The sequence below is a fragment of the Eschrichtius robustus genome, chromosome 14 (assembly GCF_028021215.1).
Source record: "Eschrichtius robustus isolate mEscRob2 chromosome 14, mEscRob2.pri, whole genome shotgun sequence".
Classification (NCBI taxonomy): domain Eukaryota; kingdom Metazoa; phylum Chordata; class Mammalia; order Artiodactyla; family Eschrichtiidae; genus Eschrichtius; species Eschrichtius robustus.
In genome coordinates, this window is record NC_090837.1 from 6816218 (window position 1) to 6827224 (window position 11007).

General features: G+C 44.8%; 1 protein-coding gene across 1 annotated transcript; it reads left to right on the forward strand.

The window, feature by feature from the left end:
• The first annotated feature begins 52 nt into the window (after window positions 1–52).
• EIF2B1 (eukaryotic translation initiation factor 2B subunit alpha) lies at window positions 53–10931 on the forward strand. Its single transcript, XM_068562408.1, has 9 exons — window positions 53–197; window positions 1066–1167; window positions 3384–3520; window positions 3631–3747; window positions 5491–5607; window positions 6161–6225; window positions 7801–7876; window positions 9175–9300; window positions 9997–10931. Exons 1-9 carry the CDS (start codon window positions 185–187, stop codon window positions 10159–10161), a joined length of 918 nt encoding a protein of 305 aa, XP_068418509.1. The 5' UTR covers window positions 53–184; the 3' UTR covers window positions 10162–10931.
• Window positions 10932–11007: the final 76 nt, after the last annotated feature.

The window sequence follows — 11007 nt, forward strand, 5'->3', positions numbered from 1 at the left end:
GGGAGGGCTGGGCTCAGGCCGCGCGCCGTAGCCACAGCCCCGCCCCCCAAGGCGCCGGAAGTGGAGTGCAGAGCCGTGCCGTACGCTGTCGGTCGCTGTGGTTCGGAGCCCGCGCGGTCGCTGGACCCATCCAAGTGGCGCGAGTGGCTCTGGGCCCCTCGGGCTCCGCGGTCCAGAGGGCACCATGGACGACAAGGGTAAATTGGGACGCGACGGGCCTGCTGGGCCTAAAGCGGAGCCGCGCGGGGATCCCTCCACCTCGCACGCCCAGACTGGGCTCCGGGAGAGGTCACTTTCCAAGCTCAGGCTGTTTGGCTGGATGTGGTTCCTCTAGTCACAACTAAAACCACTCGCTGCTCCTGTATCCAGGGAATGGGTCCTGGGGGTATCCCCGGACACCCCCTCTCCCCACGCTTTCCAGTGCCGTCCCAAAAAGTGAGACTTCGGACGCATGTGCGGGTCTTCGCAGTCCTGATTCCTCATATGTGAAGTATGAGTAAGACTCCCTGCCCTGTTGGATCTGGTACTAGAATTAAAAGAAAGGCGTATTTGATTTGCCCGTCTAGTGTGGTTATCAAGGTGTTTTATTAAGTGAAGAACAAAGGCAAACTAATGTGTATACAGTACCTTTCACGTAAAAAAAAATAAGAGCAGGGTGGACCTCTGCATCACATACATGTACATATGTATGTAGGTGAATACGCTTGACTTGGCACAGACTGGAGGGTACAGGAGAAATCGGTAAGGAGGTTGGCTCTGGGATTCTTTCCGGACTTGGGGTATAGGATACGAGGGAGAATGACCTTTCACTACCTTTTGATGGGGCTTAAATTTTATGCCATTGTACATGGCTAGCTTTTGCAAAATGAGAGAGAAAGAGTTTGCAAATAGTAAAGTGATGTCTCTATTCCCATCGACATTTATGGTGTCCCTGAAGCCAAACACCCTGCAAAGGAAATATTTTTAAAATTAGTTTGCTTTTTAAAGTCAACAGTCATTGATAAGCTCTCTGGTTGTCTATCCTGCTAAATTAATTTGACGAATCACTTTTTTCTCCCTTCCCAGAGTTAATTGAATACTTTAAGTCTCAGGTGAAAGAAGATCCTGACATGGCCTCAGCAGTAGCTGCCATCCGGACTTTGCTAGAGTACATGAGGAGAGATAAAGGTAAAGAGGGTCATCTTCCATCACTCCAGGTGTTAGGAAAGTCTGCTCATAACTGTTAGAAGTGTAGAAAGTGAGAGACGGATGTGTGCCTACATAAGGTTAATGCAGCCCCAAACTCAGCTCCTCCCTCTTTTTCTGTCCTTTTAATGTGAAGAGAGCCCTCACGTTATCATTGAACGGGTCTCCTTTCAATGAAATATACTTTGAATCAAGAATGACCATATTGGCCTTTCTCGCCTTCTGAGATGGCCCACACTCTCTCTGTGGAGTGTGTATCTCTCTGAATAAATTCACTTCTTACCTATCACTTTGTCTCTCACTGAATTCTTTCTGTGATGAGACATCAAGAACCTGAGCTTCATTAAGTCCTGAGACCAGGTGTGATCTCAGTTGGAAGACCGTGCGTTTTGGCCAGGTTCAAGTCCCGGCATGTGGGTTCAAGTCCCAATCTGAGGGGCACTGTTTCACTTTGAGAGTAGCAGCTGAAGTTGGGGGGATGCTGTGGTTCTGCTCACTACAATAGCAGGTGAGTGCAGGGAGCCAACCAAATGGGCTGAAGGGGCTAGACCAGCATAGATCCTGCATTTTCTCAAAACTGACCTGCCAGGGCCTCTTCCTGCCAGGGTCCCCGCTGAAGAGTGGGAAGTGGAATCAAAATTGCAGAAGGTTGGGATAATGAAAAGAAAAGGAAAAGAAAGAAAGAGAAAGTCCAGAAAAGATTTGGGGAGGAGAACAGAACCAAGAAATCTCAGAAAGCAAGCTACTGTATTTTTTAACACTACATAAAACAATGGGAGAGGGAGCTCTGTGGAGTTAGAAAAGACAACTGAATGAAGTCTTTTTCTAAAAGTTCAGGAAAACTCATTTCACTTAAAAATGAAATGATTGTGTCCAAACCCCATAAAAGTTACTGTAAGGAAGACAGAATGAGAATAACATCCCTACAGACAATGAAATCACACCAAAAAGTAAATAAATAATTAAATAAAACCCCCAAAAAAAGAACGACAACCAGAAAAAAAAACCCATAACACGCTATTTCACAATGAGCTAAAATTTTTTTAAATGGTACAAGACATGAGACATAATATAAATCAGATTTAGAAAAACAGAAATGTAGTGATAGAATTCAAGAAAGAATTAGAAATAAAAGAAAAAAAACATTAAAAAAAAAAAAGAATGACCGTATTATACCAGGTTAACTTTGAAGCTTAAATTATAGCAATAGTTGAGCTTTACAAGGATTTATTGAGCTTCTGTCTTGTGACAGTTTCTTTGCAGTTGCTGTAGAGAATGTTCCAGTATAAATTCTGGTTTTAATGTCATCGTGATTACTACTAATTCAGACATCCTAAATGTAAGCATCTGGGTATAAACAAAATAGTAATAATAACAATAAAAATAATAAAGCATTCTTTAAAGGGCTGGCCTAGAGATGCATGTCTCTAAGACAACCTCCAGCATCTTCCCATTGCACTTACAATAGCATCCAAACACCTGGGACTTCCCTGGTGGTCCAGTGGCTAAGACTGCACTCCCAATGCAGGGGGCATGGGTTGGATCCCTGGTCAGGGAACTAGATCCCACAAGCTGCAACTAAGAGTTCATATGCCACAACTAAAGACCCGGGGCAGCCAAATAAATAAATAAATAAATATTTTTTAAAAAATCCAAACACCTAAGCCTTACCTACCCCACCCTGCAGACCTCTTCTGTCACTGCTACTTAATTTCCTTCTATGCTGTCCTTCACTGAACTGTGCTTCACTCTGGCCTCTCTTTGTTTCTCATACAAAGTTTATTCCCTTCTTGGGACCTTTGCGTTTATAGTCTGCATCTGAGACTTTTCCCACTTTTACTCAGCTGGATCCTTTCTTACTCAGGTCTCTGCTTAGGCCTGCACTCCAAGAGACCACCCCTGTTAACTCTGTCTAAAGTAGCTCCACCTTTCTCATCATTCTGCTTTTTTCTGTCCTCATTTCAATCTGTAATTGTTGATTTCTTTGTGTGCTTGTCTACTGTCTGCCTCTCCCACTAGAAAGGGAGTTCCGTCAGAGCAGGGACCCTGTCTGTCATGTTCACTGATGTGTCTCTAGCATCTAGAATAGTGCCTGGCATACAGCCTGCACCCAGTAAACACTGGTTGAATGAGTGAGTGAATCACAGACCCATCAAGGGTCAAAAATGAACGTCACATTCCTCATGTGATCATTCCAGGGGAGACACTCCAGGGCCTGAGAGCGAATCTCACCAGTGCCATAGAAACCCTGTGTGGCGTGGACTCTTCTGTGGCCGTGTCCTCGGGCGGGGAGCTCTTCCTGCGCTTCATCAGCCTTACCTCCCTGGAATACTCTGTAAGCCCCTGCCCTCCCTCGGTTACCTCTCTATTTCTCTGTTTGGCCACAAATATTCTCAGCTTTATCTGGATCCTCCCTTTCACCTCATTTTGCTCTTTTCTTCCTAGGATTACTCCAAATGTAAAAAGATCATGATTGAGCGGGGAGAGATTTTTCTCAGGAGAACATCACTGTCGAGAAATAAAATTGCAGATCTGTGCCATACTTTCATCAAAGATGGGGCGGTGAGTAGATCTTGATCATGTGTGGTGATTGGGAGCAAAGACTTTGGAGTTAGACTCCTGGGGTAAAATCCTGCCTCTGCCACTTACTTGCTGTGTAACCTTGGGCAAGTTACTTAACCTCTCTGTGCTGCAGTTTTCTCATCTGTTAAATAAGGGTAATAATAGCACCTACCTCATAGGGGTGTTGTGAGGATTAATGAGATGGTATGTGTAAGGACGCTGCACTATGCCCGGCACATAGTAAGCACTGTCTAAATGTAGATGATATTATCATAGGTGGTTGTCATTTTAAACAGGCAGAGAAAAACCCTGGGACAGCATGGATGATTCTTGATTTGATAAGGTGTCTTACTAAAAAAAGTATTTTTTATTACTGGATATGTACTAAATTAATCTGAATTAAATTAACACAGCCCTTGTCATTGGTTCATACTGACTGTCTTCCTGCTGAATGTTAGCACTGGATTGAGATTTTTCATCTTCATTCCAAATGCTCTTACAGAGATACCGCCAAGTGTTGATAAGCTGAGTGAGGAAAGACGGGAGCTGCACATCAAGTCAGTCTCCCAGCAAAGGGGTCGTAAAACTTTTATGACGTCTCTCCCGGCAGCACGCCTTCTTTCTGCCATTTAAGCCTCCATCGACCGTAAAAGTATTCACTTGCATCTGGACTCTTGTCCACTGTTTATTACCCCTTTCCCAATTTTTGAAGTCGTTTTTTTTTTTTGGAGTATGTTATTAAATTAATGACATAATAGAGGCGAGTGGAACTTGTACACAAGCCAGCTGCAAACAAAGCCATTTTGGGGCCAAGTGGAGGCAAGCCTGTGACTGCCTCTCGCCGAGACCTTCTTCTGCAGACTCGCTGCAGGATTCGTTTGCTCTAGTGGAGTTCAGTGTGTAATAACCACCCGCATCAGTTCTATTTTGGCTAAATTTCCAGCAGAGCTGCTCGAATTTGAACATGCAGATGAACCACCGGGGGATCTTTTAAATGAAGATTCTGATTCAGTCGGACAAGGGTGGGGCCTGAGAACCTGCATTTCTAACAAGCTGTTGGGCGAGGCCCAGAAAGGAGCTAGGGAGCTACGTCCCTCCACCTTGCTTACACTGTCCTCTGCACTCTGTTCCTCAGAGCAGAGATTACATCTAAGTATCTGCAAATTGTATCCAGTCCACAGATGGGTTGTGTTTACCCTGAACAGTGTTTATCAGTTTTTAAAAAGTAGTTAGCCAACATTGAAATATTGGATTTTCAGCGCCTCTAGAAAAACCAGATGATCTGGCCACGGTGGGCCCGCATGACAACAGCTGGAGCTCAGCCTTTCCACTCTGCTGCTGGCCCCAACCGGCCCCCTGCATTCCTTTATGCTGCCTGCCTGGTGCCTGTATGCCCAAGCGTGCAAACCATGTCTTAGAATTAGGGAAGCCAACCCAAAGGAACCTAACAGAGCCTTCAGATATAAAGGCTTTTGTATCTGAGTAACACCGCATGGAGATGTCACTTCTGCGCTTGCTACGGGAAGAGGAGACCCATAATATATTCCTCTGGCAGAAAACTTTTTTGGCTTGTATATGGGCTTAAACTCAGTGTACTATCAAGGATCTCCTTTCTGATTACAGCTGACTTGTGAGGAAGCATACGGAGAAGCTTTAGGGGACCAGGAACACGCATCAGAGGGTCATAGAGTGTGGGTGATCGCCAGAAGCTTGCCCTTCTGACAGAGCTTTCTCTACCCACAGAGAATATTAACTCACGCCTACTCCAGAGTGGTCCTGCGAGTCTTGGAAGCAGCCGTGGCGGCCAAGAAGCGTTTCAGTGTGTACATTACAGAGTCACAGCCTGACTTATCAGGGCAAGTATCTTTCCATTTGGTTATGAGCCCAGCAGTCCTTTTAAAGAGCAAACTGAGGATTAGAATCCATTGTAAGAGGAGCCAGAATAGGCCCCCAATTTGCCAATCAGTCAGCATTGCCTTTGACAGTGCCCGTTCCTGCCCCTGGAAGAAAAATCACCGTGAATTTGAAGGAGGTCACAGTACAGGATCTAGGGGTTTTATTTAGTACTTAAGTCAGAGGAACAGCACCTGAAAGATTTTTATCAAGGAATAGATAATTCACCTCTCATATCGAGCCAGAACATAATAAAAGAAAAACCCTTTTTTTCTGAATTTACGTATCTTTGTGTATCCCCAAGAGCGTCGTTCTCCTAAAACACATACTTCCTTCTAAAGGGCCCAAATTCTTGTTTCCTTAGTCCAGAGTCTCAGGATCTGCCCCTTAATCCATTAATATTAACTGAGTTTCCAGCTAAAGTGATTTCTCATTGTCCAAATTAAGTGACTCACCATACACCACTATGGGACTTTCCTGGACTTTTTTCTAATGTTCTCAAACTGTCATTTCCAGTAAGAAAATGGCCAAAGCCCTCTGCCACCTCAGTGTCCCCGTCACTGTCGTCCTGGATGCCGCTGTTGGGTAAGCGCCTGGCTTCCCCTGCCACAATTACTTTTCCTCACCCACTCCCAGGGGTGGCTTAGAGCAGCGCTTCCAGACGGAGGGTTTGAGTCTCATTCATAAAACTGGACTGGGCAGCGTCCTGCCTCTTAACTGATAGCTGGGCTAAACCAGCAAGCTCATTATAAGGTCTTGATAGTGTACAGACAGGGCTATAGGATGTCAGGGAGAGTGGGAGTCATTTACGTGGTATCATAGTGCGTTTTAAGAGCAAGGTGCAGAGGTCAGGTCAGCACATGTGATCAGCGCTCCCTCTTCATCTGAAGACACGGGCTGCCCTCGGTGGCACTCTGGGATTCTTCATCTCACCTGTGCAGCTTGACTCCTAAAGCCGAGGTGACGTGCTCCGTGGATTGGCAGCGTGCCTCCCAAGAGAAAACAGGAGTAGTAATTCCATGGAAAGAAAACACATAAGGAGATGATCAAGGAGATTAGGAATGTGTTTAAGAGTAAACATTTTAAAGAATTCTACTAATTGCTCATTTTATTTTTTTTAAAGATCTATTTATTATTTATTTAATTTATTTTTGGCTGCGTCGTGTCTCAGTTGCAGCACGTGGGATATTTCGTTGCGGCACGCGGGCTTCTCTCTAGTTGAGGCGCACGAGCTCAGTAGCTGTGGTGCGCGGGCTTAGTTGCCCCGCGACATGTGGGATCCTAGTTCCCCGACCAGGGATCAAACCCACGTCCCCCGCATTGTAAGGTGGATTCTTTACCACTGGACCACCAGGGAAGTCCCTAATTGCTCATTTCAAAAGGTAGATTGGCCTTCACCCTACCTGCAAGATTCTTGAGTTACATACCATTTTTCTCCAACTTCAGATCACATCAGGTCTTTAAATTTTGTTTGTATTAATGTAGAAAGGAAAATAGAATGTGCCACATGTAGTAAGGATAAATGCCGGGTCATGAAATCCTTGCTTCAGCTACAAACGTATGCATGTACATTACTGGGTGGCAGGGTGAGTTACACGTCTTATTGTGGTGTCATGACCAAAACAGGTCTTGGTGCCCCTGTAGCAGAACCGGTAACAGTGCCAGGGGTTGTCTCATGTGTTCAGTGCTCTTTGGAAGAAAGTTATGAGAGGAACTTAACCTTGGTGAAAATGGAGTATTAATCTTTGCAGGGGATGATGCTACTGAGAAGAGCAAAGAAAAGGGAGCATCAAAGAATTGTTGTTAGGGGCGTCCCTGGTGGCGCAGTGGTTGGGAACCCGCCTGCCAACGCAGGGGACACGGGTTCGAGCCCTGGTCCGGGAAGATCCCACATGCCGCGGAGCAACTGGGCCCGTGAGCCACAATTACTGAGCCTGCGCGTCTGGAGCCTGTGCTCCGCAATAAGAGAAGCCGCGACAGTGAGAGGCCCGCGCACCACGATGAAGAGCGGCCCCCGCTCGCCGCAACTAGAGGAAGCCCTCGCACAGAAACGAAGACCCAACACAGCCATAAATAAATAAATAAACAAACAAACAAACAAATAAATAAATTAAAAAACCCCAAAAGTTTAAAAAAAAAAATTGTTTTTAATTTCCTTAGCTACATCATGGAGAAAGTGGATCTTGTCATTGTTGGTGCTGAAGGCGTTGTTGAAAACGGAGGAATCATTAACAAGGTAGGAGCATCAGTTCTCCACGGGCCCTTGCTCAGGGCGTGGAGCTACGTCACTGACCTCAGACACCCAGCTAGCACTGTATTATTAACGATCCGTTCCTGTAACCCTGCTTAGCTTCAAGACTCCACCCCTGCAGCCAATGGCTTCCCAGTTCCCATGAGCCATTGCAGCGGTCAGATTTTGTTCAGATTTCCTCCTGCTTTGGAGATTGATTTGTGTAAATTAGGAGAATGTAAGTTATATTTTTTCAAAACATGCTTTAACTGGAAAGCATCTGAGTTTTTGGTTGGTTTTTCTTTTTAATGGAGCATATTTGACATCAGTATAATGTTTAAAATTTATCTGTTGCTTAACATGGAAAGATTTCATGATAGTTTGTTGTATGTGGTAATATATAACAAAAATTTGCCATTTTAATCATTTTTAAGTGTACAATTCAGTGGCATTAATTACACTCACATTGTTGTGCAACCATCACCATTGTCTGTCTTCAAAACTTTTCCATCACCCCAAACTGTCACCAGTAAGCAAAACTCCCCATTTTTCTCTCCTCATCCCCTAATCTTTCTCCCTCCGTGATTTTTGCCTATTCTAGGTACCTTATATAAGTGGAATCATACAATATGTCCTTTTGAGTTTGGTTTATTTCACTTAGCATGATGTTTTCAAAGCTCATCTATATTGTAGCATGCGTCAGTGCTTCATTCCTCTTTATGGCTGCATAATGTACCACATCACATTTGTTTATCCATTCATCTGTTGATGGATACTTGAGTTGTTTCTATCCTTTGACTATTGTAACTAATGCTGCTATGAACACGGGTGTACAATTACCTATTTGAGTTCCTGTTTTCAATTCTTTGAGGTATATACCTAAGAGTGGAATTGCTGGGTATTATGGTATTTCTGTGTTTAGCTTTTTGAGGAACTGCCAAACTGTTTCCCACAGTAGCTGCACCATTTTACGTTCCTACCAGCAACATACAAGGATTCCAAATTTCTCTACGTCCTTGCCAACACTTGTTTTTCTAACTATAGCCATCCTAGTAGATGTGAAGCAGTATCCCATTGTGGTTTTGACTTGTGTTTCTCTAATGACTAAGAATCTTGAGTATCTTTTCATGTGTCTGTTGACCATTTGTATATCTTTGGAGAAACGTCTGTTTTCTTTTTTAAAGGTCCTCTTTAATTCCAAAGCCAGAAGTACATATATTACGTTCACTCATATACTTTCTGTTGCTTCCACTTCAGATGTGCTATAAGATCTCACCCTTCTCCGCTTTTCTCTGACTTCCCAGATTGGAACCAACCAGATGGCCGTGTGTGCCAAAGCACAGAACAAGCCTTTTTATGTTGTTGCAGAAAGTTTCAAGTTTGTACGGCTCTTCCCACTAAACCAGCAAGATGTCCCAGATAAGTTTAAGGCAAGAGTTTTACATATTTGAAGGGGTATATTTGAGTCTAAACTGACACCTTTGAAAAAAAACGCAGTGCTAAGAATGTTCCATTAAGTTACTCACTTCCCACTGCTATTTTTTCCAATACTCAGGATACAAAGATAAGTTGGTGGCTGTTGAACAGCCTAATATGTCCCCAGAATTCAAGTCTTTGTCTCTCATTCAATTAAGCAATAGATACAGGCCGAGGAGGCAGGGGAAACTGGTAATAGTCGAAGTTTTGGCTCAGCTGTCTGGGCTCACTTGCCATCTCCACCACTTACTAACCATGTGACCTTGGGCAAGTCCTTTCATCGTAAGCTCTGTGAACTTCAGTTATCTGTACAAGGGTTATAACAATTCTGAGATAATCCATGGGAAGAACTTAGCACAGTGCCTGGCACTTAGTAAGCTCTCTATAAATGCTCTAAATGGTTGTCTTGAGAGGTCTGGAGGAGTTAATCCAGCACACCAGTGAGGGGACACGTGGCTTAAGTTTTTCTTTAATGATCTGCGCACCCAAGCCACACTCGTCCCCCTCGCCAGTGTGCTGCACAGCTGGCTTCCCCCCGTTTCCAGAGAGCACTTTGAGGCAGGAGCACACTAATTGCTCAGGCCAAGGCCTCTCCAGTTCAGAGCCCTGAACACGTGGGGCAGACTAACGTACGCTTCCTGTCTCCTCAGTACAAGGCAGATACTCTGAAGTCCACGCAGACTGGACAGGATCTCAAAGAGGAGCACCCGTGGGTCGACTACACCTCCCCTTCCTTAATCACACTGCTGTTTACAGACCTGGGGGTGCTGACGCCCTCAGCAGTCAGCGACGAACTCATCAAGCTCTATCTGTAACCACCGGGCCCTTTCCTGCCGGCACACAGCTGATGCTGGGAGCAGCCTCTTGGCCCCTCCGTGAGCCAGGCCAAAACTGAATTGTTTTTTATGAAATTTTATCAACTAAGGACTTAAGATCATACGTCTTGGAGAATTTTTTATTCATTTCAGTCCCATCTAAAATATGTTCATGGTTCCCCCAAAACCCAACCTAAATTGTGCTTATGGTTTCCAGACACTTTCATTCATTTCCAGTTTCCAGAAATACAAGTTAGATTATTGGCTACTTGACTGATGAAAGAAGATGTGCCCTGTCCCCCTCCCTTCATCTTCCCCACACTCCAGACTTATTTGCCAGAACCATCAATGAAAGCCACGCAGGCCTAAGAGAGCAGGGGTCCCAACTGCAGCCAGGCGCCCCTCCAGCAACCAACAGCCGCCCCGGACGCAGGCTACACGGTGCTGTGTGAGAAAGGCAGGAGACCCTTGCTGAATCCGCATCAGGCTTCCGGCGGTGAACGTGAGCCGAGGGCTGTCATCTCCAAAAAAGGATCAAGCCAAACAGTGGAAACTAACACGAGGACCCAAGACAGGGAGAAACAGCGTCTTTGGCAGGAGTATCCTGCACGGCTCACCACTTACGAAGACGCCTTCCAGAGTATTTGCAAACTTTAATCCTGTATCTGGGAAAGATGTGAATTTAAACATGTTTGGGTCCTGAACAGCTTTTTTAAAATTGTTCTTGGGAACAATTCAGCATCTTTTCAAATAAACTGTATGAAAGATTTTGATATGGCATTGCGTTGGTACTGCAAGCTGACCCCAGGCCCAGATGTATTGTCCATCTTGGTAAAGACACTATGC